The 27,187-nt window shown below is 39.3% G+C and overlaps 1 protein-coding gene across 1 annotated transcript; it reads right to left on the bottom strand.

Annotated features, from left to right (window-relative positions):
- PROSER1 (proline and serine rich 1) lies at positions 1 to 27,064 on the bottom strand. Its single transcript, XM_025874996.2, has 13 exons — positions 26,200 to 27,064; positions 23,448 to 23,513; positions 21,248 to 21,316; positions 19,190 to 19,284; positions 17,726 to 17,819; positions 15,635 to 15,745; positions 14,011 to 14,094; positions 12,771 to 12,849; positions 12,066 to 12,161; positions 7,802 to 7,846; positions 2,580 to 4,374; positions 1,975 to 2,125; positions 1 to 1,366 (listed from the first exon to the last, which is right to left on the bottom strand). Exons 1-13 carry the CDS (start codon positions 26,242 to 26,244, stop codon positions 1,244 to 1,246), a joined length of 2,853 nt encoding a protein of 950 aa, XP_025730781.1. The 5' UTR covers positions 26,245 to 27,064; the 3' UTR covers positions 1 to 1,243.
- Between the last annotated feature and the right edge of the window lie 123 nt (positions 27,065 to 27,187).

Genomic DNA, 27,187 nt, shown 5'->3' with positions numbered 1-27,187 from the left:
TATTTGTCATATCCATAAAGTTTATTTTAAAAAATTGTTAAAAACTAACCATACAGGAATATTTATTAATATACTTAAAAAGTTTGTTCCCCGTGTTGAAGGAAAATACATTAGCAACATCTTCCAGACACCATCTTTATAAAAGTAAAACTTCTAGATGCTGAAATGTACTACAGTAGATTCTATAGTTTACACTTTTCATCACAGGATTGAAAATCATTCTCCCTACTCCCCGTCCCCCCGAATGTGGCAGTTCTTAAGACTTAATTAATGACATTCAATCATGTTATATACTACCACAGATCCTTAAATAGAGTACACACTGCATGGTTACTAACGGAGCAAGTCTTCTCTATTTGTTGTCATGTCATTCTTTCAGATAAGCGTTGGGCTTTAAGTACAAATAGAAACACTACATCCCATGATTGTAAACATTCACCAAGAGCTTCCAGAGTACAATGAGTAATAGAGGTGGCCCAAGAGTCAGTCAAATGTTCCTCACCCATTTGGATACTGCTGAGATTAAGAAATGAGTTTTGAAGGCAAATTATCATAAGCCTTACTTTCATTTCTGTAAGAAAGTCATTTTGGATATATTTTTAGTCGAAAACACCTGAAAGTCATCCTAAAGACTATATTAAGCACCATTTTCACTTACCTGAACTATATTAAGTTAAATTCAGCAGTATATGTATGAGCATAAATGTCAGAAATTAGAAAGAACTGTGGGTCTCAAGCTCCCTTCTGTGGATACGTACGGAGTATTGAGTTCCAAGGATGCTAATAGGAACCACTCGTGCACACCAAGGGCAGTCATGCCCCCAGGGCCAAATGCAACCCAAAAGTCTGAGGCACAACTACTACTTCGGTCAGTGGATGCTATACAAGTAGATTTAAGGCTGTATTCGGCTATAAAGAGTTCAACCTCCTCTTTAGTATTCTTCCTACAGAGATCACATACACGACTCAAAATTTCATGGGTGGAAGGTGAAAAGTCCCCGAACACCTTTTTAATACTATTCTCCGTACAATTCATTATCAGCCTATTTACACAGGGGGGTGTTCATACTTAAAACCATTAAAAATGCAATCGCCATGTTTTAAACTCTTATCCTAATTTCCCCAGGATTATCCTCATTCTCATTTTCTGACTTTTAGCCAACTTCACATTAGTCAGATTGTTCACGGCAGTCCTTAGGCATTTTTGATGTTGCTCCAAAGGAGAATACAAATTAAAATCTATTCACTGCCACCCACTTTGAGACAAGCCTGGTTGCAACGAAAACGGTGTTCCTGGTGTTGAAGGGTAACTAGGAAACCCATCTGGCTGAGCTGAATAGCTTTCCAGAGCCGAAGCTGAGTGGACCTGATAGAAAGAAGAACGTGCAGGTTAGCAGAGGGCCAAATTCAATCAAGTTGGTACTTGCTTTTGCCTGTACCACACTACAGATATTTAGAATAGGAAAGAAAAGAGAAAATGTTGGGGCAAGATAAGTCTTCATAGTCTCCTGAAATTTTTAAGAAACATTCAAAATTCTTCAGATGGTGGAGGCCAAGAGAAATGCCATTAAAATACTTAATATTCTTTCAAAAAAGGTTAATGGGTTTTCTAGAGAAAACATGACTTAATTAAAGTCCATTATGTTAGCTTAAATTACAAAAAAAACCCAGCTCAAATATAACTGCCATGTGTAAAGATTCCATTTGTAAAATCTCCAAACTAAGATTTGAAAGTCTGTAAGCAGGAAAAACAATTCATACAGATGAATACATTCCACCACCTTTGTTAGCTTTCTGAAGGAAAACAAGCATAATCTGCAGATTTGGGGAGATTAACCCTAAACTCCCCGGACACTCTTCTCAGAGAAGATTTTTGCCAATGTTGGCCTATCATCATTGGCATTACACGGTTGTCAGGACAGAAGCTATGCGTGTATGTTTCCATTTAATTTCTGCCCGACCTTGCCTGCTTACCTGCTGTAACAAGGCCGACTGCGCAGCGGCATTATGCTGTAATTCTTGCAAGGAGGACTGTGAAGGGTTCTGGGAGAACCCTGGAATACCGGGGAGGGACAGAAGGCCTGGAAAAACAGAACTGCCTGCAGCTTGAAGGCCAGATGATAAGCTAAAACAATAGACAGAACAGGTCAAAATGCAAGTAACACAAAACCTACTGCCTCTGTATTTGTCAAAAACTACCTTGTTGAGATGTAAAACAAACTTTAAACTTCCGCATTGGAAGGAACCATAAAAGTCAGCCACTCACTAACATAAAATTTACTATTATAAAGTATATTATCCTGAAGGTAATAAAGTCTGTTTTGCCTGTAATACTTCCTGCTGCTTTATAATAAGGAGAAATTACCGAATACTAAAATAACCTGAGCAGGTATTAGTATTAGATATACTTAACACGGCTGAAGAGCTACACGTGTTTTTTGAGTATTGAAGTTTCAGCCCAGAAAAATATAATTTAGCACCACCCAACGATCAGATTAGACTCACCGGAATGACTTAAGACTAGGGACTACAAGGTAGGTCAGGAATGATCATATCCTATCTCCAAAGTATCCACATACCCGGCTTGTGCAACGAGAGCAGAGTTGAAATTGGAGCTGAAGGCGGACGCGAATCCCGGGAGGACGGGAGCTGGCGACGGGGTCGTGGCCACGACGGGCAGCGCTGGGACCGCCGCCACCGTGGCCGGCGGCTGCAGCCCCGGGAACGAGGGCAGGGCGGGGGCGACGCTGGGGGTGTTGGAGACGGAAAAGCCGGGGTAGGAGGGGTTTGAAGAGGGCAGGGGTCCCTGCGTGACGGAGAAGAGGGAGGGGACGGCGGTGGACAGGTTGAGGGGGAAAGGCGCCGCCGAGCCGGAGGCCGGTGCCGAGGCCGAGAGCCCCGAGAGCACGGCCGCGGTGGAACTCGGAGGGGGGACGGGTGCGGACGTGACCGCGGCAGATGAGGTGGCTGCTATTAATGACCCTGGCAGAGCCGCTGACGGGTTAAGAGGCGGGTTGCCGCTTAAAGGGAAATTATTGGTCAAAGACGTGAAAGGAGGCAGAGCAGTGAACACCGGAGTGATGGGGGCGGAGGAAGCGTGCGGCGGCAGGGCGATGGAGGAAAGGGGGTTCGACACATTCAGGGGAGTCGTCAGACTGGAGAGGCCGGACAGCGCAGGATTAAGGCAAGTCGACAAAGTGATGGGCACCGAGGCGGACGTGTACGCGCGGCCCAACGTCCCCGACAGACCTAAAGCGCCAGGAGAGGGATTCGCGGAAGGAGCGGGGCCTTTGAAGGCGGAGGGGGTGGGGCTCGTGGGCTCAGTTTTGATCAGCACAGGGCCGGCTGTGACGGCGGGCGCGGACGCGACGTGCAGCTCCGAGTTAGTCGCGTGGGGGCCGTGCAGGAGGGCGGCGGACGAACCACAGCTGACCGGCGCTGCAGCGGCACACGACGCAGGCGTCACCAGCGGAGAAGGTGCGGGCAAAGTCGATGGGGTGGAAGCGGAGTTCGCCACGGTGGAGGGCAGGCTCGGGAACATGGCCAGCCCGGGCGTGGAAGATCTCGGCGGGCCGGGAATGGCCGGCAGGGCATAGCACTTGTTAGAGCCCGAGGCCGGCGAATCAGAGCTCTGATTAGTAAGAGAAGACAGTGAAGCCAGCCCGCTTGTAACAGCAGAGGACAGAGCAGATGAGCTGATTAAGCTGGTATCATTTGATGTCAGAAAGCCTTTTAAAGCAGACAGAAGAGGATTATTGACACCGAGTGGACAGGCCACACTGGGAGCAGAGCCCCCGGCAATGACAGACGGAGCCGGGTTGGTCACACCTTGGGATGACGGCGTTAAGGGCAAGGGCAGACCTGCAAACACTGACGACAGTGAAGCAGAATTGGCATTGTTGGCAGAAGCAGCAGTAGAGGTGGCAGAAAAGGGGAGGCCAGTGAAAGCGGCGGAGGTCGAAGCAAATGTTTCATTGGAAGCAGGAGTAGCCCGAGGTGTGGATGTCGCCTGAGGGGCTGGGACAGGAGGCGCGGAAGGACCTGGCAGGGGAACCAGGCCAGAAAAAACCGACGGGACAGGGGCTGATGTTGTACTGTGGGCAGAAGTAACAGGCGCGGCAGGCAAGGAAGGGGTTCTGATAACCGTTGGATTTGGCGTTGATGGCTGAGGCGTATGTATGGCCGAGGAGACCTGCCCTGGGAAGACCGGAAGGACAGTATTCGCCATGTTCAGCCCGGAAATGGTAGCAGTTACTGATGCTGACGGATGGTTTACTGCCTTGACTGGGGATGCGGTAGGGACGGGCGTCACAGCAGGTGTTGAAGGATTGGAACCATGAGGAGAGAAGAGCTGACTTGCTGGAGTAGAAAATGCTATGGGGGGGGGTTGGGAGAGAAAGGCAAGAATATCACCACGCTGAAATGTCAAAGTTTAATCCAAAAGGAATGAGTCCACATTTTTGTAACATTTGACAAACATGAAGAAAATCAGCAACAGGTATAATAGGCTACTGCAGTGTACACGTTGCTAGATTCCATGACCCTGATTTTCCCTATGGAGCCTCAGGTAGAGCCAGTTGTCTTCTAGACTCTGCTTAGAAGAGCCCTCCAATGCACAGTGAGGAAGCCTTGAGAAGTTAGCAAACTTTACTTTTGTATTTTCCTAATTTTTAAAAATTAAAAATTTAATTGTGATTAGTGTTGGTGTACCGACTTTAGCTTTCATTCTCTCAAACCACTTCCCTAGAATAATAAAACAAGTCATTTCCCCCTCTTAAGAGCTTTCAGGACATCACTTTCCTCTTTGGTCACAGTGGGCCTCCCAGGATTCATGCCTATTTCTCCAGTATTACGGCCACTCTGTGAGGTGAACTTGATATTCCAGTTTATGGTCTATAGAGCTTTTTTTCCCATTTTCTCATACTGCCTCCTCAACACAATCTCAACCTCAAATGCTACTTGCCTTGTCCGAGGAGTTCCCTTAGGGGAAAAAGCCATGTCTAATTCCTCTTTAGAGCCTTAGCACCTAGCACTGTGCATGGCACCTGTGTATTTAATGAGTGTTTGCCCCACTGGATGTATCAGCATGACCTCAACTATGGTTACCAAACCCATCCAGGACTTATTGTCAAGAATTCCACTAGAGTTTGCTACAGTATTTTTATTCTCATAAACTCTCTGAATAATTACTTTAAGTATTTGGGGGGATGATTTGTGTTTCCTCTGAATCACTTTAGTGCCAATGTTAGCCTTTGATGAAAATCTTGTTGGTGTCAAATGGAAAGCATGACTTAGGTACCTAAAGTCACAATGACAACTATCATCTGCCGCCATATTCATATCAAAGTATTTCACTTGTAAACAGAGAATGTTCCTTTTGCAGTGATAATCATGTGAAAGTTATTTTCATGGGCTAAGACTTAAGTTTCTAAACTTATGCATAATAAAGACTTTGCATAAGGAAGCTGACAGGATCAATGAAGCAATGCACAGTGTTAATCATGGTGGGGAAGGGACCACAGGAAAATGGAAGAAAACAGCATATACATCATCTATTTGTACTAAGAGATGCCCAAAAGGTGCTATACTGGGCTGAACAAATTTTATGGTAGTTTAGAAAAGAAAGATGGCAGAATTGACAAACCGTAATATAGAAATACATGAACTTCAAACTCAAAAGGCCTGAAGTCTAATATTCATGTCATTAGCAGTAATTTAGTTTCAAGAAAATAAAACTAGATTTTTAAATTTAGATAACATATGAAAATGGATTTGTACTTTTGTTTGCATTTGTTTAACAAGAACTAGAAGCACAAATGATATATACCTAGTTTTGTGTTCGTAAATAATGTACTAAAAATTTATTAGGGTCAACACTGGTTGGGAAATATTTGCGAATTCACTATCTTATGTAACTACATGCTGAAGACCGTGTAGTGAATGACAAGTCACAAGGTCAGACCAGGCTGTCCCATAGCATTCTTTACAAGCAGTCTCTGTTGAAGATCTTCTTATATAATAAAGCAAAAGCCATGCACTGTTAACCATACACAGGGCCTACAGTTAAGATGCAATAAAACAACAACAAATCGAAAAAACCCAAAACATACCATGATAAATATGACTTTCCTGCCATGTAATTTGGTTGATAACCATAAAACATTATCTGTCAGATGCTGTGCTAAGTACTTTATGCCTATCATTTCATTTGTCCCCAGGTAACCCTCTGGGTTAGGTACAAACAACCCCATAAATATTAAATCTAAAACTTAAAAATAATTAACTCTAAAACTAGTATTTGAAATAGCATTTAGGAAAAAGGATCTTATGTGTTTATATGTGGTTAAAGCAACTTGTTAGAAGATCATCCAGCTATTCAGTGGCATTCAAAGGGTATCAAGTTTCAGTTATGCAAGGTAAATAAGTTCCAGAGATCTGCTGTATGACACCGTATCTACAGTTAACAATTCTATATCGTGTACTTAAAAATTTAAGAAGGTAGATCTCATTAAGTGAGGTCTTGTCACAGTAATAATTTTAAAAAAGGTCAACCAAAATTTGAACCCTGGTCTGACAGACCCATATCCTTAACCATTATACTAGTTTATCTTTTTGTTTCTTGATATGGTTCAAAAGGAAAATAAAATCTTAATCATGCTAACATAACAGCATAGGAAAACAAAGTATGCTATTCCTAATGATGGTTCTTATGACACTTAACCTGTTACTCCCTTCAGAAACAGATTAATGAAGCTGAGCATAAAGGCTCAAGCTTCCTCAACCTCCTTTCCATAGAAGTTAAATGACATGGTCACAAAGGTAGGCAGGGTAAGCAAATGATGTCCTGACATCTCAGTGTTTTTTTCCAGCCCATTATACTACATCCTTTAGAAACCACCAGCAAAAAATCACTGTTAGGCACCCTGCTCAGGGAACAGAATTCCCACTAAGACTCCTAACTATGCACTGTGATGATGTGCTACTTTGCTACACAAGAACTGAGCTCAGGCTTTGTCTCCTATCAGCACACAGCTCCTTCCTGACCACAAAGATCCTCAACTAGAAGAAAAATAAAATGTTGCAGCACTGCTGCCATCTGCAGGCATTACGAACATCACCTCCTTTCATCTTCCTGTCCTCCCTCCCTCTCTCCCTCCCTCTCCCTTCTTGTTTTTAAAGTAGGCTCCACGCCCAGCATGGAGCCCAGCATGGAGCCCAGCATGGAGCCCAGCACGGGGCTTGAACTCAAGCCCCTAAGATCAAGCCCTGAAGTGAAACTGAGAGACGCTTAACTGACTGAGCCACCCAGGCTCCCCTCATCTTCCTTTTTCAATTCCACTTTCTGCTTAGGCACCCCTTATTTTTTTTTTCTACATTAAGCTATGCTACTCCCAATACTTATGAAAATAATTAACTCTAAAACTAGTACTTGAAACAGCATTTAGGAAAAAGGATCTTACGTGTTTATATCAAAATAAAAATGAGGCTTCTAATATCACATAATGTAAACTGAATGTGGATGTAATGCCATATAGCACTTGGATTATATTGCAAGTTTTTCATATAAAACACAAAGGCAAATGGCTAATTTTAAATTCAGTTAATATGTGCATTTCATTCTGTGTATACATAATGTACCACTATCAAGCCACTTTTAGCAAGTATTGATTAAATTCTTTAACTAGGAACTTTCCCCAAAGCATAGATTCCAAATACATTCAATTCAAATTGTTCTCAGTGAATAACAGAGCAGACAACCAGGACAGACTTCAGCTATATCTGCAGCAAAGTGGACACTTACTTTGATTCTGTGTAGGTTTTGACTGATTGGAAAGGTCTTCATTTTCTATATGAAAATAAATAAAAGTTTGATTTCAAGTTTTATTCAAATTAATCATCACCATAATAACCAAAGATTGGTGTCAAAAAAAAAGAAAAACTCAGGATATGCATGCACGCTATGTTAGGGAAAACAGTGTATGCCTATGGAAACAAAAAGGAAATAAATAAAGATACCAGTAGTCACTATATGAAGACTGACAGCATTACAAGCCACTGATTCCCACACCCCCTTCTCTTTAACTTACCAGGTTTTATTTTACTCTATTTTTTTAAAGATTTTATTTACATATTTTAGAGACTGCAAGGCAGGGAAGGGGCAGAGGAAGAGGGAGAAGAAGGAAGCAGATGCTAGCCCTCGACGGGATGGGGCTCGATCCCACGAGTCATGAGATTATGACCTGAGCCAAAACCAAGAGTCGGATGCTCAACCAACTAAGCCACAACTTAGGAGGTTTTAAATAAGCATTGTTATTTTACAGATATATTTAGGAACACTTTCTGGAAAGGATGGCCTGAGTGTGCCACCTAGGATAAAGTGTAGCCTACAGCTGGAATGCAGAGAAGGAGCACCGTTACTGGCTAAACTGACAGTCACTTCAACAGCAGGGAGACTTGGAGGTGGGAGGCGGATGTTGAGTGCAGAATCCACTGCCACCCGAGGAACCAATCTCGCAGGCCATGCGATGATCCAAGCAAACAGAAAGAAAGGGGCCCTGACTTCCTGTTGCAGTCATTTCTGGAAAAGATCCTTTGCTAGGAGCTGCTGAGAACAACGCCAGTGGAGGCTGACTCGAAGCCTGTGATACCGACACCAAAAGCACACTCCTCCCTACCCTCCATGGAAGGACCTAACTAGACCATCAGGCAAAGATACAAAGGGAAAAAAATTACCTCTCATGGCTTGACAATAACTGCCCAAGAAACCAACAATGGGACAGGTATGAGGTGCAGAAAGAATCTACAAGCCCTGACACAGTGAGCAAAGAAAGATCATAGCTTGGGCGCCTGGGTGGCTCAGATGGTTGAGCGTCTGCCTTCAGCTCAGGTCATGATCCCGGAGTCCTGAGATCGGGTTCCGCATTGGGCTCCCTGCTCCTTGGGAGCCTGCTTCTCCCTCTGCCTCTCTCTCTCTCTCTCTGTCTCTCATGAATAAACAAAAAGTCTTATAAAAGAAAAAAAAAAAGAAAGATCATAGCTTGTCTAAGGAACTTGGTGCAAATAAACAACCAAAACATATGGTGTCTATCAACAAAGATTCAATGAAAGAAAAAGAAGTGTAAAACCTTGTAATGCAAATTAAGAACACATACACACATAATATGCAAAAAAATACAAGCAGAGGAGATGAAGACTTTAGATATAAAAACCTGACTCCAAATACATAAATGCAAAGAACGGTAAAGATTAGAGATAATACTATGAAAGCTAAATTACTGAGCTGAAAATAAGAAAAACAATAAAATCACATTTAAAATGGCAAAAATAAAAAAAAAATAGAGGATTCCATACATGAATAGGTAAGAGACTTAGAAGGCAAATATAGTGCAAAATAAGAGTACCAGAGGTAGAAAAAAAGACCAGATAAAAAGCAATAACTGAGTTTTCATATCCAAAGAGCTTACAGAATTTCATGAAAGATTAATGCTAACATCCACATCTGGACATCCTGGTGAAATAGCCAAACTCCAGGATTAAAAACATTTCTCAACTCTAAAGATAGGGAGTATTTTCTTTGTAAGCTTATAGGAAGAGACCAAGGTTCTAATAAAGAAAAGAAAATTAACCGGAATTGGGTTTCTCATCTACAACTCTGTACATGTGCCCTTTTGAAAAAACTGCTTACAGAAATTTTCTACTAAAAGAAAAGCAGAATGAGCATATCAGGACAGGGTATCAAAGAACAGAGGAAAAAGTAAGAAGCCAGAAGTTCAGAGGTGCAGAAGAAAACACGCATGGTATTCCGACAAAACACACAAATCAACAAAAAAGAAGAGTGAGAATGGAAGTCAGTGGAGTACGGAGCAGCTTTTTTTAGTTTTTGTGTACCGACAACCATTAAGAATATGATGGTAAAAAAAAAAAATATATATATATATATATATATATGAAGGCAATCCTTAGCAGTATTAAAAATAACATTTCTAAGTTGGAGTGGGGCAAGGAGGAAGAGTTGTTAAAAATAAAACAGCAATTTGACTAATACAAGTAAACAAAAGTAAGGAAAATGAAAAACTGGGATAAGAGAATAATGAATACAGAAATAAAATGGACAGACTAAGAACAAATATGCTATTTTTATGATGACTGAAAATTCCTATTAAGTCTCTCCCTGCCCCGGCCCACTGGTTTAAAACTCAGAATCCAGCTATATATATAATCTATAAACCAACTAACCCACCAAATAAATAAAACTCAAATAAAAACTGAAAGTAAAGATAAAAGCAAAATACTTATATAAAATGAAAACAAAAAGGTTAGGACAGTATTAACACCCAGTAAGACCAGGCAAAAAAGAAATATAGTAAAGTACAACACAGCTCATTTTTTTATACCTAGAAAACTTAAGAGACTAAAAAAAAAGTAGAATAAGTAATTAGTAACAAGCACCTAGAAATGAAATATTCCATTTGTAATTTTGATGAAAAATACCTCTAAAGTCCCTAGAGATAATCCCATGGCAAAGAACCCACATAAAGAAAACCGTAACATCTTCTTGAAACAGATAAAACAAGTCCTGGGGGAAAATCACTACCACCTGACATAATATAAAGCAGACACATGATTGAAGAGTAAGACTTAATATCATAAGAATGTCACATCTCCCCAAATTAATACATATAACTACACATATTACATATTATATTATATATTAGTGTAATAATGTAACTAATATATAATATGTAACTATATATATATACATACATAAATTCAGCTGTTCTTACCTACATAATCTTAAAAGTTCAGATGGAAAAAAAAATTTCCAAATATAGTAAGAAAAATAGAAACTATAGTTTAAGAGAAAAAGCTAGCCTTACTAGATATCAGAACACACTATAAATCTGCTAGTCAAATCAATATATCATCATAACATGAAATAACTAGATTGGAACAGAATAAAGAACCCAGAATTAGAACCATGTGTGTATATGAAAACTTAAGACAAATGCGGCCCTTTAGACCAGTGGGGAAAACAGATGAGTTAATAAATGGTGCTGGCCTGACAGGCTACCATCTGGAAAAAAATTAAGATGAACCTCTATTCACCCCTATATGAAAATAGATTCCAGACACAGTAAGGGCCTTACAAGATCCAGGTTACCAGGACTCCCTAGGGTTAAGAGTTAAGATCTAAAACAAGATAAAACAGTTCCAGCTTTTCTTTCATAGCCTCTCTTTCTCTACGCAAAAACGTAAAACTCGAAGGGCTAAAGGTACCATAAACAAGGGTTAAGAAATAAAACAGTAATTTTGGGGAAAACTGTTTAGCAACTCTCATCGGAGTACCCAGCTTCAAACAACAGAACCACTCTGGCTAGTAAGGATTTGTTAATAATGGCTATCAAGTAACCGAGTCTCTGGGAAGGGCAGAAAAAAAAAATTAAGTTCTATCCCTACCCTATACATATCTAGAAATAGATGGTGAGTGGATTAAAAGCTATACATTAAAAAAAAAAAATCCCCATAAAAGTAATTAGAGGATACAGATGACATTTTCATCCTGTCGGGATGGGGAAGGGTTTCCTAGGCAAGACCTAAAACTCAGAAGAGTCAAATAAACAATACCTAACTGAAATAAAAATTAAATTTTTGTAAAAGACACACAAATGAAAACGTAAGCTAAAAATCCCATGTTCCCAACAGACCCAAAGGAGAATGCTGAACTGAAGCATGCAGGGGAAAGCTTAAGCCCCTGTGAGCATAGGCCTTTCCTCCGACAGTAGGAGTTATCTGTCCTAATGGTAATACTCATCAAGTCAGTTGTACTTTTCCATAGCCTATCCAAGTTTCCTGCTCATGAGAAATGGTTCCTCTGCCTACAAGCTGCTCATGTTCACACAGGTGGGCCAAGGCCGTTCTAGTGGAGCCTGTATATCACACTCAGATCCATCGTCAGGCTCGGGAGTTCCTTTCCCCACTAGGACACACCATATCAAACAACTGTCCCCTCTAAGTGTACGTCTGTAAGTTTTTACTTTTAGCATTCCATAACAACATGATTTTACCTGTTCCTACTGGATTAGGAGTATATGGAGGTGGAGGGGGTACACCCGGAGCTATGACGTTGGCTAATGGTACGAGACCTGCATTGTTATAAGCACCTAAAATAAAATTATAGAGAAAAAAAATTTAGTATCATTCTATGGCCAAGAGTTCAAACCATATCAACAGAGCTATCTAATTTTTAAAACTGCTAATATGATAGAGTTGCATTTTACACAGAGGTTTGGGTCTAGTGTAAGGACAAAGCTGAGATCAAGTGAGACAGCTGAAGATTCTGACTTCCCACTGCATGCTCGTTCCAGACATCAGCTCGCTGAATGGCAGGGCAGGGAGACCCTGCAATACTTCAATTATCTGCCTTTTCTGTCAATCACATACAGTTGACCTTTTTAAGTGAGATGTACTGAGGATACCTTTGAACCCCAACTACTGAAATGGGATTCATGATGATTTACTAAAGCAAAAACGCATAATAATGATTAAAAAGAATCTATAATGAATTTATCAAAAGGCAAATACCCTAAACTAAACTCTGTCTCCTGCACTGCTGTAGACCAGGAGACTGTGTAGCCCACCATGGGCAAAATTAAACTCAGCAGAGCATATTTCACAAGTGCTCCAATTTTCCCAAGTAGATATAACAACATTTACCTTCAACTTAATAAAGAGCAAAAAGAAAAAAAGTAGAACAAGAATGAACTGCTTACTTGGTGCAATGGTTGCATGTGGCCGGCATGGAGGTATTGGGTAAGGAACAGGCTTATGTGGATTGTACGTTGAAGGAGGCTAGATGAGGGGGAAGTGGAGCAGTTAGAAGAAAACTAAGCAATCTCCCTGCAAACAAAATACAACTTGTCTTTTGAAATATTTAGTCGTTAGAGGCTAAAAATGCTCCAGCATATCAAATGCTACTGGCCTAATACATGGCACAAGTGAGGGAAATGTCTTTGCTTTAATAAATGTGGTTCCTATAAATTCCAAAGGCAGATCCTGCCAAAGACTGCTGTGGAGGGGTTTATTTTTAATTTCAGTATTAAATCATCTCCAACGAAGGGTCAGACCTTATCCTAAATAGCAAACTCCTCTCTGACTGAGCCAAAGTTAATCTAAGAATTTTTACCTCCTCTTTTGTAACACAAGAAATCTGCGAGGTTTAGGAACCCTGACTACCCAAGAACTTCCAACAGCCTCCAAAATTCATCAGAGATTCATCCTACCATTCTTACCCTCTTTTCTCCTTGGAAGAACAAAGTCCTATATTCAGCATTCAGCACTCTTGACAACTTGAGTAGAATGCAGACTGGGATTATGAATTCAGTATCTTAGTCTTTTTGCCTTTGAAATCCACAAATCTTTTATTTTGTAGTTGACAGAACTATGTAAGTAACAAAAGCATCCCAAGAATTGGTCTCTGGAGAACCAGAGGTCTCTGAAGTTAAGCCAGATGCTGTACTTCTAAGGGGCTGCAAGGCGGCTGTGACAGGCCTCTCCCACTTCAGCTCGAACAATGTTTCAACCTACAGGGCTGTCTTTGGGTTCAGCTGATATCCTAACCAATCATGATCACTCCCTTCAAAATACTCTCAACCTCCGGGCTCCACTCTTGATTCACTACTATTAATACTAATTTGGCCAAACCACAACCTTAAAGAGAACTCTCCATACTCCATACCTTCAAGGGAACAGCTGAACAGGGATGGGGAAAAACAAAACGGAACAAAACAATTGGACTGGTCTCACTTTAAAATAAAACATGAAACCTCAGAAGGGCCATGGACACTGTTAACTAATTATGCGATAGGTCCCTAGACTATTCACTTTACTAGAGTTTCTAGTATACCTCAAATTTCACAACAGGAAAACAGAACTGATGCTGTATGCTGTGAACAGACAGAAAACTACATGTACGAGTTAAGGGCCGTGTCATCATTTATTCTTTAAACATACCGGTTTAGACGGTCCAAGAATCCGTGCAGCTATTCCTTTGCCTTCATTAGTACATTCTTCACCATCTTTTTTCAAGGGGGTTCCCTATTTAAATAAATAAATAAATAAAAAGAAAGAAAGATAATTGAGACTTAAAAAAAACAAAACCAGAGGAGAAACAAAACAAAACAAAACCCTCACTGTATTACAAGGAAGAAAAGGACTTAACTTGGTAAGAGTTAAAGGATCTGCATTCTAGATCCAGTCCTGTCTTGGCTGTAAGACCCTGCTAAGGTCCTCAACCTTCCTCTGCCAGAGAACCCTCACAACATGTACAGAGGAACTCAGAAAAAAGTACACCACACACATGGGGATGACAGAAGAGCAGGATAATGTAGGTTTTAATTTTTTCCCCTGCACCATAGGAGCGACCAGAAACAGACTTCCAATGCACCAGTATGTATAACGGTCAAAGAATCAAAAAGAGTACCTATATTACAGTTAAAAATAGATGACAAAAAAAATGTTTTCTATAAGCATTAAATGAGGTAGTTCATATTATATAAGAATAAATGAGACCTCATTCAAGACTATTATTAACAGATCAGTATAAGTGGACAGACCACTACAATGTGTCCTCCTAAGAGCATGTGCCTAAATAGTACATACTAGTAGGGAAGCCAACTTCCAAGATGGCCCCCAGACATCCTCACCTCCTACATGCCCTTGTGAAGTCCCCTTCCAGAAAGAACAGTGCTAACCTGCATAATAAATAGGATATTCCAGAAATGATGGCATTTGACTTCAAGACTAAGTCACAAGAGACAACACAGCTTGCACTTGCCTTCTCCTGGACTATTTGCTCTGGTGGAAGTCAGCTGCATGTCCTGAGGTATTCAAGCAGCACTACGGGCAGGGCCTTACTGTGAGGAACAAAGACCCCCTGCCCACCACCAACACTAACTTGCCTGGCATGTACCTGAGCCCCCTTGGGAGTATAGTCTCAAGCTCTACTCAAGCCCCCAGATGACTGCAATCTCATAAGAAACGCTGAGCCAAATCCAACCTAAGCCACTCCCAGGTTCCAGATTCATAGAAACTGTGTAAGATAATGTTTAGTTTTAATCCACTGAGTTTTAGGGTTACTTGTTACACTGCAATAAAAATATGGCACTCTTTGCAAAGATAATTTTACAAAGACGTTTGTGGATGGTATAGAAACAGGTTTCTTTCCTTCAGGACTTTTCAGAACCTTTATCATGCAATGTGACTGTCCAAGAAGGAAACACTGCACACGATTTCTCAAACATATTCAACTGTGAAACTGTCTGAGGAACACTGAGAGTTTGAGAAACGCTCCTTTACTAAGTGCAAAGCAGTGCTTCTAAAATACTTGGAAAAACAAAACAAAATCATCCTCTTTTCTATTTGTCTTGTTCTTCTGTACATCTTACACAAATACTTTAATGTAGTTTATACATGAACTTTTGATCAGTGTTGAACCCATGAATTAAGCTGCTGATGTAATAAAATTCCTTTCCCTGGAAGAAGCATCATCAACTGGCATTTTCTTTAAATATCATAACTATGCTAAATTTCATAGTAAGCCATAAGAAGTTTCTCATAGCCACAAACATATGCTTACTGGGAAAATGCCATTTATGCGACTAGGTTTTCCTTTGGGATATGGATTTCCTGGGATCGTTCCACAAGAAGATATCATAGCATGAGGAGCTTTGCAGCCCCCCTTGAAAGCCTGTAACAAAAAACAAGAGGGTGGTAATAAATAAATAAATATATAAAAAATAAAAATAACTCACAGGTTAAGTATTCTGGATATTTGGAGGCCCTATTAAAAATATGAATCAAGAATAGCATCATATTAATCTGTTCATGAATTCATTAGCACTTACAGTAGTGAACATGACCAAAATTCATAAGTAAAATCACTTTATTTAAATGGAATTATTAAAGTGGTAACATAATGTTTTTAATTAGTTTTCTGTTAGCCACAACTAATAGACTCCTATACAAAGATATCTCCACAGCAGATTTTGCAAATTGTGTGCAAACAAGTTCATTTACTATTTGGTATGTCCCATTTCTCTAAACCAAGAAATACTGTCGTCCAACTGTATAAACACCAAACTCATGTTACAGGCAAGACAAGGAGAGCAACAGATGAAAGATACAGGGACTCTGATTTGAAGAAGTTTAGAACTTAGTGGAGAAAAACAAACAAATAACATGGGACACTGGGTATCCAAAGAGCTGCACTGTTGAAAAAGCAAGAGTTATTTAGGTATACTGTATTCAACATAGCATTACATAATTATGAGACATGTTGAGGGATGTTCTAGCTTATTTATTATTGCATTCTCAGCTTCTACAATGGTACACTAACAAATATTGAGTTCATACTCAATAAATATTGAATGAAAAACACTACATTAGGTGATGTATATTCCAACAGATCTATATTATGCTATAGGGATATGAAGCTATATATAGCTATATTTTAGAAGTATGCAGGATGTCATGTATTTTATTGTAGAAATATATTGGTTTTATAAATTCATTCACGTTTGTTATAGAGATATATTGGTTTTATAAATTCATTCAAACACACATAATTAGCTATATAGTCCAGTCACCTACTAAACACCCAAACCTAAAAATTATCTCAATTTTTGGTTATTATAAATAGTACCAGAGTTAAATACCCTTACATACAAATTAGTATATTTCTATTTCTTTCCTTAGAATAAATTCCTAGAAATAGAATTTTCTGGATCAAAAGACATGAACATTTTAAGGCTCTTCAAGTTTACCCTCCAGAAAAGTTGTACTAAGTTACACTGACCAGAGATCCTATTCCACAGAATACTCAGGACCACATTATTTCTGAGAAGGAAAATACTCAGGACCAAATTATTTCTGACATGATCAGAATGCTTTATAAGGAAGAAAACAACAGCAGTAAATGCATGGTGCCTTAAAGAATTTAGTCAAGAAAACCAATGGAGAACTTACTAAAGTAAAGAAATGTGGGCTCAGATCTTGCTTCTGCTACAACAGACCTCATGAGTAAGCCAAGTTCTCTGCTACCCCTGAGCTTAGCAGACAGTGCAAGGATTAAATGCGCTTAGGCTGCAAGGCCCCAGGAGAGCAGTATGCATCTTCCTCAAGCAGGTTTCTAATCATTAATTCTGTTTCCAGCCATCACAATCCTAAGAAATAACTACCTTAAATGACAACTCAAGTCAAACAGGTTTAGGTAAATACTACTCCTCCCATTCTTAGAGATTTTGAATTAGTAGACTGGAATTTTGCTTTATTATCCATCTCTGACAAATTTGACTAACGTAGTAAGACTGATGACAAAACAAAATAAAAAAAATTTTTTTTTCTGTCACATTCCTAAATACATAGGATTAAAGGCAAAAACTTGGAGCCATGGCAAAGCTACCAAGGGCCCGAGAATAAACACCCACTGAGGCTGAAGCTGAGGAGCCAACTGGCGTCTCACTCTCAAGCCATTTCCTCATCCCCCAGAAGCCCCCTCGCCCAGCTCCTGTCCTCCATGGACCGCAGGGATGCCATCCTGACCCATGGCACAAGAGCTGTCAGGTTATTCATCACAGTTAACACAGAAGTGAGACTGGTACTTTTCTTCCTTCATCAACATTCAGAAAAACCTAATGTTCTACTTATATAGCAATCTTGGGAAAATTACCTGTTCAAGTACTCTCTTGCACCGTTTCTTCTCAGACATATTTATCCTGAATAAATCTTCGATGGGACGAGAATTCTGTGCATCAACAATGTTTCTACCAAGAAAATGCAATTTAGCTTTTGATTTAAGAACCTGGACATACATACAAATGCCAACAACCTTTACCAAACAACCATACCTGAGTAACCTTTCCCCCAATGACAAATGGAGAAAAGTGATTTAGTTTTAATTGGTGAATGTAAACCATATTTTTATAAAAATGATAAATATAACTGAACTGAGGTTCATCTGGTTACCTAAAAGTAGTGAAGTAGTTCTATGAATAAAAATCACTATTTTGAGATTCTTGAAAATATACCCTCTCAATGAGTAGTAAGAGATCTAGGGCAACAGAAAAAAAGCCATGTGCCAAACGCATAAAAATAATGGTTAATCTAAAAATGAAGTTTTACCGTATGCTTTAACTTTGTATTTTTGCAGACATCTATAGACATATAAAGGACTTAAAAATGCATGTGCTCTCAATAAACAGCAATCTACAGACTCTTCCATAACACAGAAGAGCAGGCCCTTTTTCTCTTTGAGCTTACATTCATTATGATCATTTATTAAGTGCTATGCTTAGTGTTTTCACAGATCTTCTAGAATTTAAAGTTCACGTATGTGGGGTGCCTGGGAGGCTCAGTCATTAAGTATCTCCCTTCGGCTCAGGTCATGATCCCAGGGTCCTGGGATGGAGCCCCGCATCGGGCTCCCTGCTCCGCGGGAAGACTGCTTCTCCCTCTCCCATTTCCCCTGCTTGTGTTCCCGTTCTTGCTGTGTCTCTCTCTGTCAAATAAATAAAATCTTAAAAAATAAATAAATAAAACTCACATCTGCTATTAAGTAGGTGAGATCCTTAACTTTATAACCGAGGAAAATAAGGTCCAGAAAGAGTAAGTACATGTATCAGAACCTAACTATAAAACCAATGGCTTTCTCAATGAGCCTTTCAAACTACTGAGAGTCGGAAAGCAATGGAAGTCACTGAAATGAAGACAAATCAAATAAATAATCTCAGTATGCCTGGTTATTTTTAAGTTGTAACCATTTGTAATAAGTACACTAGATATCTATTTATTTATTTTTCCCTTAGAGAGAGCATGTGCAAGTGGGGGGGGGTGGAGAGGGGGAGAGGGAGAGAGAAAATCTTTAAGCAGGCTCTACACCCAGAGTGGAGCCCCAGGCGGGGCTCGATCTCATGACCCTGAGATCATGACCTGAGCCGAAATCAAGAGCTGGACGCCCAACCAAGCCGCCCAGATGCCCCTAGATATTTAGATATAATAATTCAGTCTACCCTTTCACAGATTTTATTAGAGTTCCATTTACTAATATAATTCTGAGACATTAATACACACTGAGTTAAAAAACATTTAAAAAGTCTTCCAAACTTTCTCCAATAAAGTAAAAAGAAATACTCACGAAGCTAACAGTTCAAGAGCAACTAGCTTGTCTTTACTGAAGGTGAAACAATTGAGTATATTGACCACTTCTGCTGGGTGAACAGCCACCATTTTCTATTAATATAAAAAATAATTTTATTTTCAACATGAGAAATTTTCATGCCAGAGATTGCTATTTTGGGGGAAACACAGTTAAATGTTCTTAATATTTAAGTATTTGAAGTGAAACTGCTTATTCAAAAACAAGGCCTAACAACCATGTGAATTAACCTTAGACTTTTTCAATGTAACTATTTCAGTTGAAGATCTAAGTTCCCCTATGTGCTTTTTTTATCAATGTCTCTCAATGTATTTATTTATAGAAGAAAAATATTTACATGTACTGCTTTCCTCAGAAAGGTTCTAAAAAAGGGGTATTTGTAAATATGGGAGATACATTGCTCAAAAAGTTAGAAAAAATTACATTCCTTAGAGTGCTAAGCATTCTGTAGTCAGGGCTTCCTAAAGTGAGGTCTATGGTGAATAGTGTTACTAAAAAAGGGTACTACAGTCACCTCAGGTAGGGAAAAGATGAGTTAAACAACATTCTTTACTGTAGAACTTTCTTAAAAGTCTTATTATATTAACATGAACTGTGACACTGGAAGACTGTGTGCAATGTTCTATAATTTGACTAGGGTACTTCTGGTTTTGAAGATAAGGTTCTGCCAATTTACAGATTTATGTTAATAGCGGAGGAAATTCAAAAGCAAAGTCAATGGAAGAAGATCATTTAGAATCAATACCCAATAGACTCCTAAAACTTAGAGCAATGCTGTTCAGACAATTTTATTCAGGTAGCACCAAAAGAATTGGTAAAACTACACACCCCTTTGCAAGTTTTTAAATTGACATCTAAAAACTGTACCACAAGTTTAAATACTTACAAAAAATTGATTTATATTCCGTTTATTATATATTTGTAAAAACTTTGGAACTACTCATTTATCTCACTTATGAAAATGTCTACTGCATAACCTAATTGTCGAGGTTAGTCTTCAGTGTGAAAACCACCAAATCAGACTTAGTTTGTCACCAAAGGTTGACTTATAAGTTGTGCTCATGCTAACCTTTTCACTTCTGAATTTTAATTCTAAAGTAGGTGGACAAGCAAGCAGGCCTCAGAGCTTTGTCATGAGTTTGTTGTCTTGATAAAATAAAGAGAGGTCCCCATCAGTATTTCTTACAGAAGTTCTCTGCTTTGCCCTCCCTCTCAGGAGATTACATGGTCTCTTTGGTCCTTGGGAAAAGAGTGATGGGTGGGTGGGTAAGATAACCTTTTTTTTGTAGAGTTGAAAAAAACGAATTGCTAAAGAGGGGAAGCACTAACAGATCCAGCCACTTTCTTCGGCAAATTAGTTTAGGAAGCTAAGGATCTGTAGATTCCCTTAAGGCTATCCATCCCTGATAATCCAAGGAAAATCCTATGTAGACAGATACTGTTTGACTTAAATGTCTCTGTTAATTTAGGCTGTGCTAACAGTAGCCACTAGGCACATGTGCCTGTTTAAATTAAAATTAAATAAAATTAAAAATACAGTTCCACAGGCAGACTAGACACATTTAAATGCTCAAAAGCTATGTGTAGCTAGTGGTTACCATATTGGATAGCAGATATAAAACATTTCTGTCATTGCTAAAAGTTCATTTGGACAGTGCTGGTCTAAAAAACGTAAATATAAACTCATTTGACTATTGTTCTAAGACTAAACACAAGAGGATAAAGATATAAAAAAATAGAAGTACATAAAAACACTTAAGAATTCAAATTCTATGCTCTCCCTCCCTATAAATATTTTCTCTTCCAATCTGCCAATTAGGATCCTATGGTGTACAATTTAGCAGTACAATACATACAATTTAAATCAGTTTGGGAATTCTTAATTTTTTAGTAATTATTTGATTAATCAAAGTATAATAAAATTTAGGATCAGTTTTTCTAATGCAAACAAATTACAACTTGAGATCAATTATAGAAAACAAGGGGAGAATTCAAAATACTTAAATTCTACACTATAAAGAAAAATAAGTTACTTACATGCTGTAATGCTTTCATTGCCTTTAACTGAGGCTCAGCCCAGGAGAAGTATCTCAGTAAATCAACCACCTGAAAGCAAAGAATTACTTTAGCTCTAACGAAATGTGTTTGCAAACATTTCCACAAGATTTGTTTCAGGACTTTGAAATACTACTCAGTTCCTTACTGGCACAAACCACAGTTTAAATGCTCAATAGCTGTAAGAAGTAGATAGCTACTACAATGGATAGTGCAGAAAGAGAACATTTCCATCATCACAGAGTCTGGGGCAGCGCTGGTATAGAAATAAATGGAAAGTATAAGGTACAGGAAAAACAAAGTACCTAAAGAAAAGGAAGATCGAGAAAGTATTAGATAGAGATAAAATGTCAGTTTAGAAACATAAAGCTATTATTACAAATGGAAAACTTTAAAAATTTAGCAGAGAGCGACACTTGTAATCAATCACAAAAGGGTGTTCAGTGGTGTGGATTAGTGTAGGTCCACTATCTCCTACTCTTTTCCTTGAGTCTGAAGGGCACAGTACTCGTATTTACACTACAGATCTCCTCCCTAAAAATTTAAGAATCACCATGACTTACTCCAGCAGCTTCTAAACAGTAAGTAGGTCATTTTGAGAGCACAGTTAGCCAGGCTCTCCCACCACCACCAGCGAACTTCAAATGAATGAGGGAGATCCTGTGAAATCGCTAGTGAGAGGTAAGGAGGGCATCAAGGTCATAGCAGTTAAGTCCCTGCGTAGTCACCACCACCCTGTTCACTGCCTCCAAAGGAACTCCAAAAGGAAAAAAAAGAATGACTCAAAGAAGAGAGGGTAAGGAAATCTGGGTTAATGAATTCTTTTACTGTAACTTCCTGAAAATGTGTTAAGGTTTCAATTATTCTACAAAGCAAAATTAATGCTAGAGACTAGAATAGTATACAAAGAAGAGTAAAAATAGTTTTTACTCCTTATACAGTGATGCATAAATTACAAATGGGTATTACGTGTACTTGCCTCATTTTCATGAGAATAATGGTTTTCCTTATAGTAAATGCTACCTGCTACTTTACCAACCAAAAAAAGTTACCAACTCTATGTCTGATATAGGAAGAAAAACCTTCAATACAGTAAGTAGGCTTAGCAGGTCATACTTAGAAAGAAGCTTTGAGTTTAGCAAGTGGAATAACCACTAAGGGAAGTTTTCTACAAAATTTCACACATACACACACACACACACACACACACACACACACACACACAAAAGAAGGAAAGGGAAGTTGTTACCTATGAGACATTATAAATCTTTTCAAAACATATAAATTAAGCATAAGGTGATTTTGAAAAGTAACGGGACAGCCGAAAAACACTGATTAAATAGGCAGCAAGACATACAAATCATGAAGTAGCTTTTAAGGATTTAGCAGTCAGAACTTTCTACAGGCTTAAAGTTATTATTCAAAGTTCAAGTTTGAAGAGTCTTGAGAAAAAGTTGGAGCATTTACTAACTCCACCTACAGATTCATCCACTGTCTACCCTCTCCACATTCCTACCCTTCCCCAGAACTCTTCTCCAGATACACGTTTCTCTTTCCGCCCTATTTCTCTATCGAGTATTTTCTAAATATTCCTCAGAAATCTGGTCTGTATGTTGTATGTAGGCATGCTTATGCATACATATTGTTTTTAATTAGCTAATTCCCCCTGAAGTTGGGTGAGTTTTCACTAAACTTTAAAACATTACTCTTCTGGCAGCGACAGAAACTACTTATTAGACACTATATTTTCTTTTCTTATGGCTAAAATTTTTACGTAGCGGCTTCATATAAGAACCATAATGCACCATTTGTTCAAGTTTTCTTTTTTAATGTGTAGTGAATTTTGTTATTACTGATTTATAAATTCTGTACAAATTTAGGTATGTTTACCATTAGAAGTTTATAAATTTATGATATTGTGCCCAGAATGATAAATATGCTTTTCTTGGACACTGCATTTTAAAATCATATTAACAAATGATATTGCAGTGAAAGTAGCTATGTTTATAAAATACTTGAACTATAAATTCTGCAAAGTTTTCTATCAATATCAAAAACTTCTAACGTTTCTGAATAAGTATAGCAACAAAGTAAAAGCAATTCTGAACCTGACCAGCAGGTAAATAGACTTTAACTAGAACATCAGAGTAAAAAAAAGGTTTTGCTTAAATAGAACAAATACCTGTTCACTAGAGAAATATCCATGCACATACTCAATTGCTTTTAATTTGTACTCTGTCAGAACAGCCTAAAAAAACACAGAAAAAGAGCATTAATATATGTAAGCAACAGTAATATGCATATTATCAAAACTACCTAAGCAATTCAACATGGCAGACCTTCCTCAGCCCCAGCACACAGAGGCAGCTAAAGTCACTATGGTGACATGACATTCTACCTTTCCAGGTTCCATGCTGTTAAGGGATACACTGAGACAGCAGGAAAACCTCCGGGCCTCCCTACTCACTCCTACAAGAAAAGGAACAGAACTGTAATAGACAAGATTTGAGGTTACTAGAAATCACAAATAGAATTCCTGTAAATGTAATTAGTTTCAGTACATCCCAATTTCAAGCAAATTGTCATTTTTAAGAAGACTAATTATATCAGGCATGACTCATTCATCAATTACTGAGCAGCTTTTATGTGCATTATAATAGAGAAACGTGAATGATAAGTATTTCCACTGGGATATACGAACCCAAGGAGCCAAAGAGGGCCCTCAATTCAATCTGTGTGCCGGCAGTGTGGTCTCTGAAAGGCATTTTAACTACCCTGAGAAGCTTTTTACCCATAAAAGGTGAACACCATTCACTACCCACCTTAAGATTAAAATAGTCAAGAGTTGACATAACAGTAGTAGTACTCAGTAAATTATGGTTTCTTTCCTTACATGGCCCCTATCAATGGGAAGTTCAGAGAGAAGTACGGCGGCGGCCTTGACCCAGCACTATCTGGAGCCAGATGAAATCACATATGCTCTCCTTAGAACTGCTTGCAGAGCTTAGAGATGGAAACAATCATAATTTGATAACTACTAATCATTAAAAATCAACTAATCCCTTTGGTTTTACTACAAAACAATTATTTGTACTTGGCATATACATCACTTTGCTAGGAAAAAATATGACCGGTTAACTGAAAAATACATCCAAGTTGCCTGTTATTTTAATAGTTTAATTTTCACTGAAAAGGGAGGTGAGGGGGAGAGAATGGCATTTTGGATAATGTACTTTAGAGAATGTACTGTTGAGATGTAACCCTCAGGGAGTGATTACCTGGTTTAAACCAACTTACATTTACAAAGTCTGAGAGCAATTTTTTAAAAAACCAGTAATTCTCACTTAGATACACCTACATTTTAATCCCATTTTAACAGACTAAGACAATGCTAATGTATCTAATTATTTGGCACAGAAAGCAAAAGAGATATTTTGCCTGCAGACCAGAAATAAGGACTTATAAGAATGTAAGCTGCTATCTCATGTATGACTTTCATCTCTGGAAAACATCCTACATCCCTCACTAGCATTTACTATGTGATCTTTTCATAACAAGAAGGGAGAGCATATACAAATTGCATCCTATAGCTTCCAAAAGTAGAAATCTACTGGTCTATTTGGACACACAAATTATTTCCTCGTAAACAGTAGTTAAATATCAGCTCATGAACAAATTGTTACAAATTTTAAACATAGAGTTGGCAAGCTGACACTTTATTGCAAATCTTAATTGCACAAATTGATTTGCAAAAGCAGAAATTTTGTTCAAAAAGAACAGCCAATATCATCAAATACATAAATATAACCTATGAATTTGAAAAAAAGTCTTATGAAGGATGAAGAAAAACATTTTGCTTTATAGACAATGCAGAAAAATGGCATATACACAGGCAATTTTTTTGAAGTTTTTTTTTTTTAGGATTTTATTTATTTGAGAGAGAGAGAGAGAGCGCGCGATCACAAGCAGGGGGGAAGCGTAGAGGGAGAAGACTCCCTGCTGAGCAGGGAGCCAGGTGCAGGACCCAATCCCAGGACCTCGGGATCACGACCTGAGCTGAAGACAGACGCTTTAACCAACTGAGCCACCTAGGGGCCCCCACAGGCAATTTTATTAATAATTTCATAAGCTGAAGTCTAAAGTAACAAATCCCTCCCTGTCAATCAAGGGTCTTAAAGGTTTGGAAATGGCAAGATAATCACCCTGAAATTCTAAGCAAAGCACCCTGTATTAGCATAAGAATGATACAGAAAGTCCTTCCAGTTCTAATTAGGTAAACCTCTTACTTTTGTGCTTTAGGTATTTATTAGGCTCAAGGCTACATCCCAAATTTTTTTGCTGTCTGGTTCATTCTGGAAGGCAGGTTACATACAATGGCCTCGAAACGAAGCAAAAATTTGGAAAGCAGGAAGAAAAAGTTTTGAAATTCAAGTTATTGAAGCCCACTCCTGAAAACATGAGGCCTTTTGGACATTAATTTTGTCCGCCCAGGCAACACATAGTGTGCCTATCTTCAGATTTGAAAAACTTGCCATAATAACTACCATTAAAGAAATTTTATACGTATTACCTCCAGTTTTCAGTCTTTAGGTTACTGAAGGATGAGGTGATCAGTTCAGAAATATTAAATCACTTCTCCACAAGTACAGAGCTTTTAAAGATTTGTACAGCCGGCTTGGGAATGAGAACTCTTTGAATATAATTTCCACAATACTGCACTGATAGTCAAGTTAAGCATTAACATAACTTAATTTCTATTTGTATGGTGAAGCGTATCAAACTACAAGTTCCCATACTGTGTGTGTACGTTAAAATTCCAATCAATTTCGCAATCCTAAAACCCACATTTTGCAGTCTGCACGCAGTCCCTCAAAGAGAATTAACTACGAGAATTCGTAGCTCATAGATTGGTTTAAGAAATTAAGTGCAATTACCTTTCTAATTTCATCCAACACCGTTTCAAAGGACTTTTTGTCCATCTTGACTATTGTCTCAATGTGGTTTTAACAGTTACACTTTCAATTACAAAACGTTCATCCCTGGTCTGCTTCAATAGTAGAAATGTTTATAGCTGAGGAGGAAAGGCTCCAGGGGCAAGAAAAAGGATGCGAAGAGGTAGAAAGTACTTCAAAATCTGCAAAAATTTCTAAAAATGCACACTTATAAAAACTTTTTGTTAAAAGCAAAAACCGTCGGGTTTCCTCAGCTTCTTCACACAAAGCTTCAGGACACCTAGGGGAAGAGCCCGGTGCTCTCTGAGTCCTGCAGAGAAATCCAGAGTTTGGTAGCCGGGGCTGAGCTTCGATCTCCTGCAGCTGAAGGCCAGGCGCCGCCGGCGAAAGGTCGTGAAGCCGCTCTCCCGTGTGGGAGATGAGAGGCACCTGCACCCTGGCTCCCGCGGGCGGCGAGGAAGGAGGCGCCGGCCTCTCGGCCCGCACCAACGCCTCAGCCGCCGGCCGTCACCCCTCACCGCCGCGAACCTGGACTCATGGCCCGACTTGCGCTCAACCCAACAGTTGCGACGGCTCCTGGGTTCCACAGCCCGGGCTGCGGCGGCCTGGCAGACTCTTTGTTATCAGCCGCCACGGCTTCCGGGAGCGGGCCGGCGGCTGGAGAGCACCAGGAGCCCGGCGAAGGGGGGCACGCTCCCCGGTAGGGGGACTCCCGAACACCGCGGCGCCCACAGCGTCTAGAGCCCTTCCTGGTTACCCCTACAGCTCCCCCCGGCTCCCGGGGGCCTTTAACGAACCACGTCGCGCCCCAGTAAACTCAACTCTGCGCCGACAGCTTAGGCCTCTCTTTCCCGAAAGCCAAGGGCGGGGGGGAGAGGGGGGGTCCTGGTGTGGGAACGTAGGTGTTCATAGCGAATGCCTGGATGCCTTGGAATCGGATGCAGCTTAAATCTTTCTCAGAGCCTGAAAG

This window comes from Callorhinus ursinus, unplaced genomic scaffold (genome assembly GCF_003265705.2).
Source record: "Callorhinus ursinus isolate GAN/ISIS: 27379988/994484 unplaced genomic scaffold, GSC_fseal_2.0 scaffold7, whole genome shotgun sequence".
NCBI lineage: Eukaryota > Metazoa > Chordata > Mammalia > Carnivora > Otariidae > Callorhinus > Callorhinus ursinus.
Note: the sequence above shows the minus strand (reverse complement) of the source record. Positions and strands in the feature narration are given on the sequence as shown.

Bases quoted from the DNA above. Each gene is read 5' to 3' on its own strand.
- PROSER1 (XM_025874996.2), bottom strand. From the start codon at position 26,244: ATGGACAAAAAGTCCTTTGAAACGGTGTTGGATGAAATTAGAAAG. The intron at 21,317-23,447 runs GTATTTGTTCTA...CTTTGCTTTCAG, and splicing joins GATATTTCTCTAGTGAACAG to GTGGTTGATTTACTGAGATA. The intron at 19,285-21,247 runs GTAAGTAACTTA...TTATATTAATAG, and splicing joins CAATGAAAGCATTACAGCAT to AAAATGGTGGCTGTTCACCC.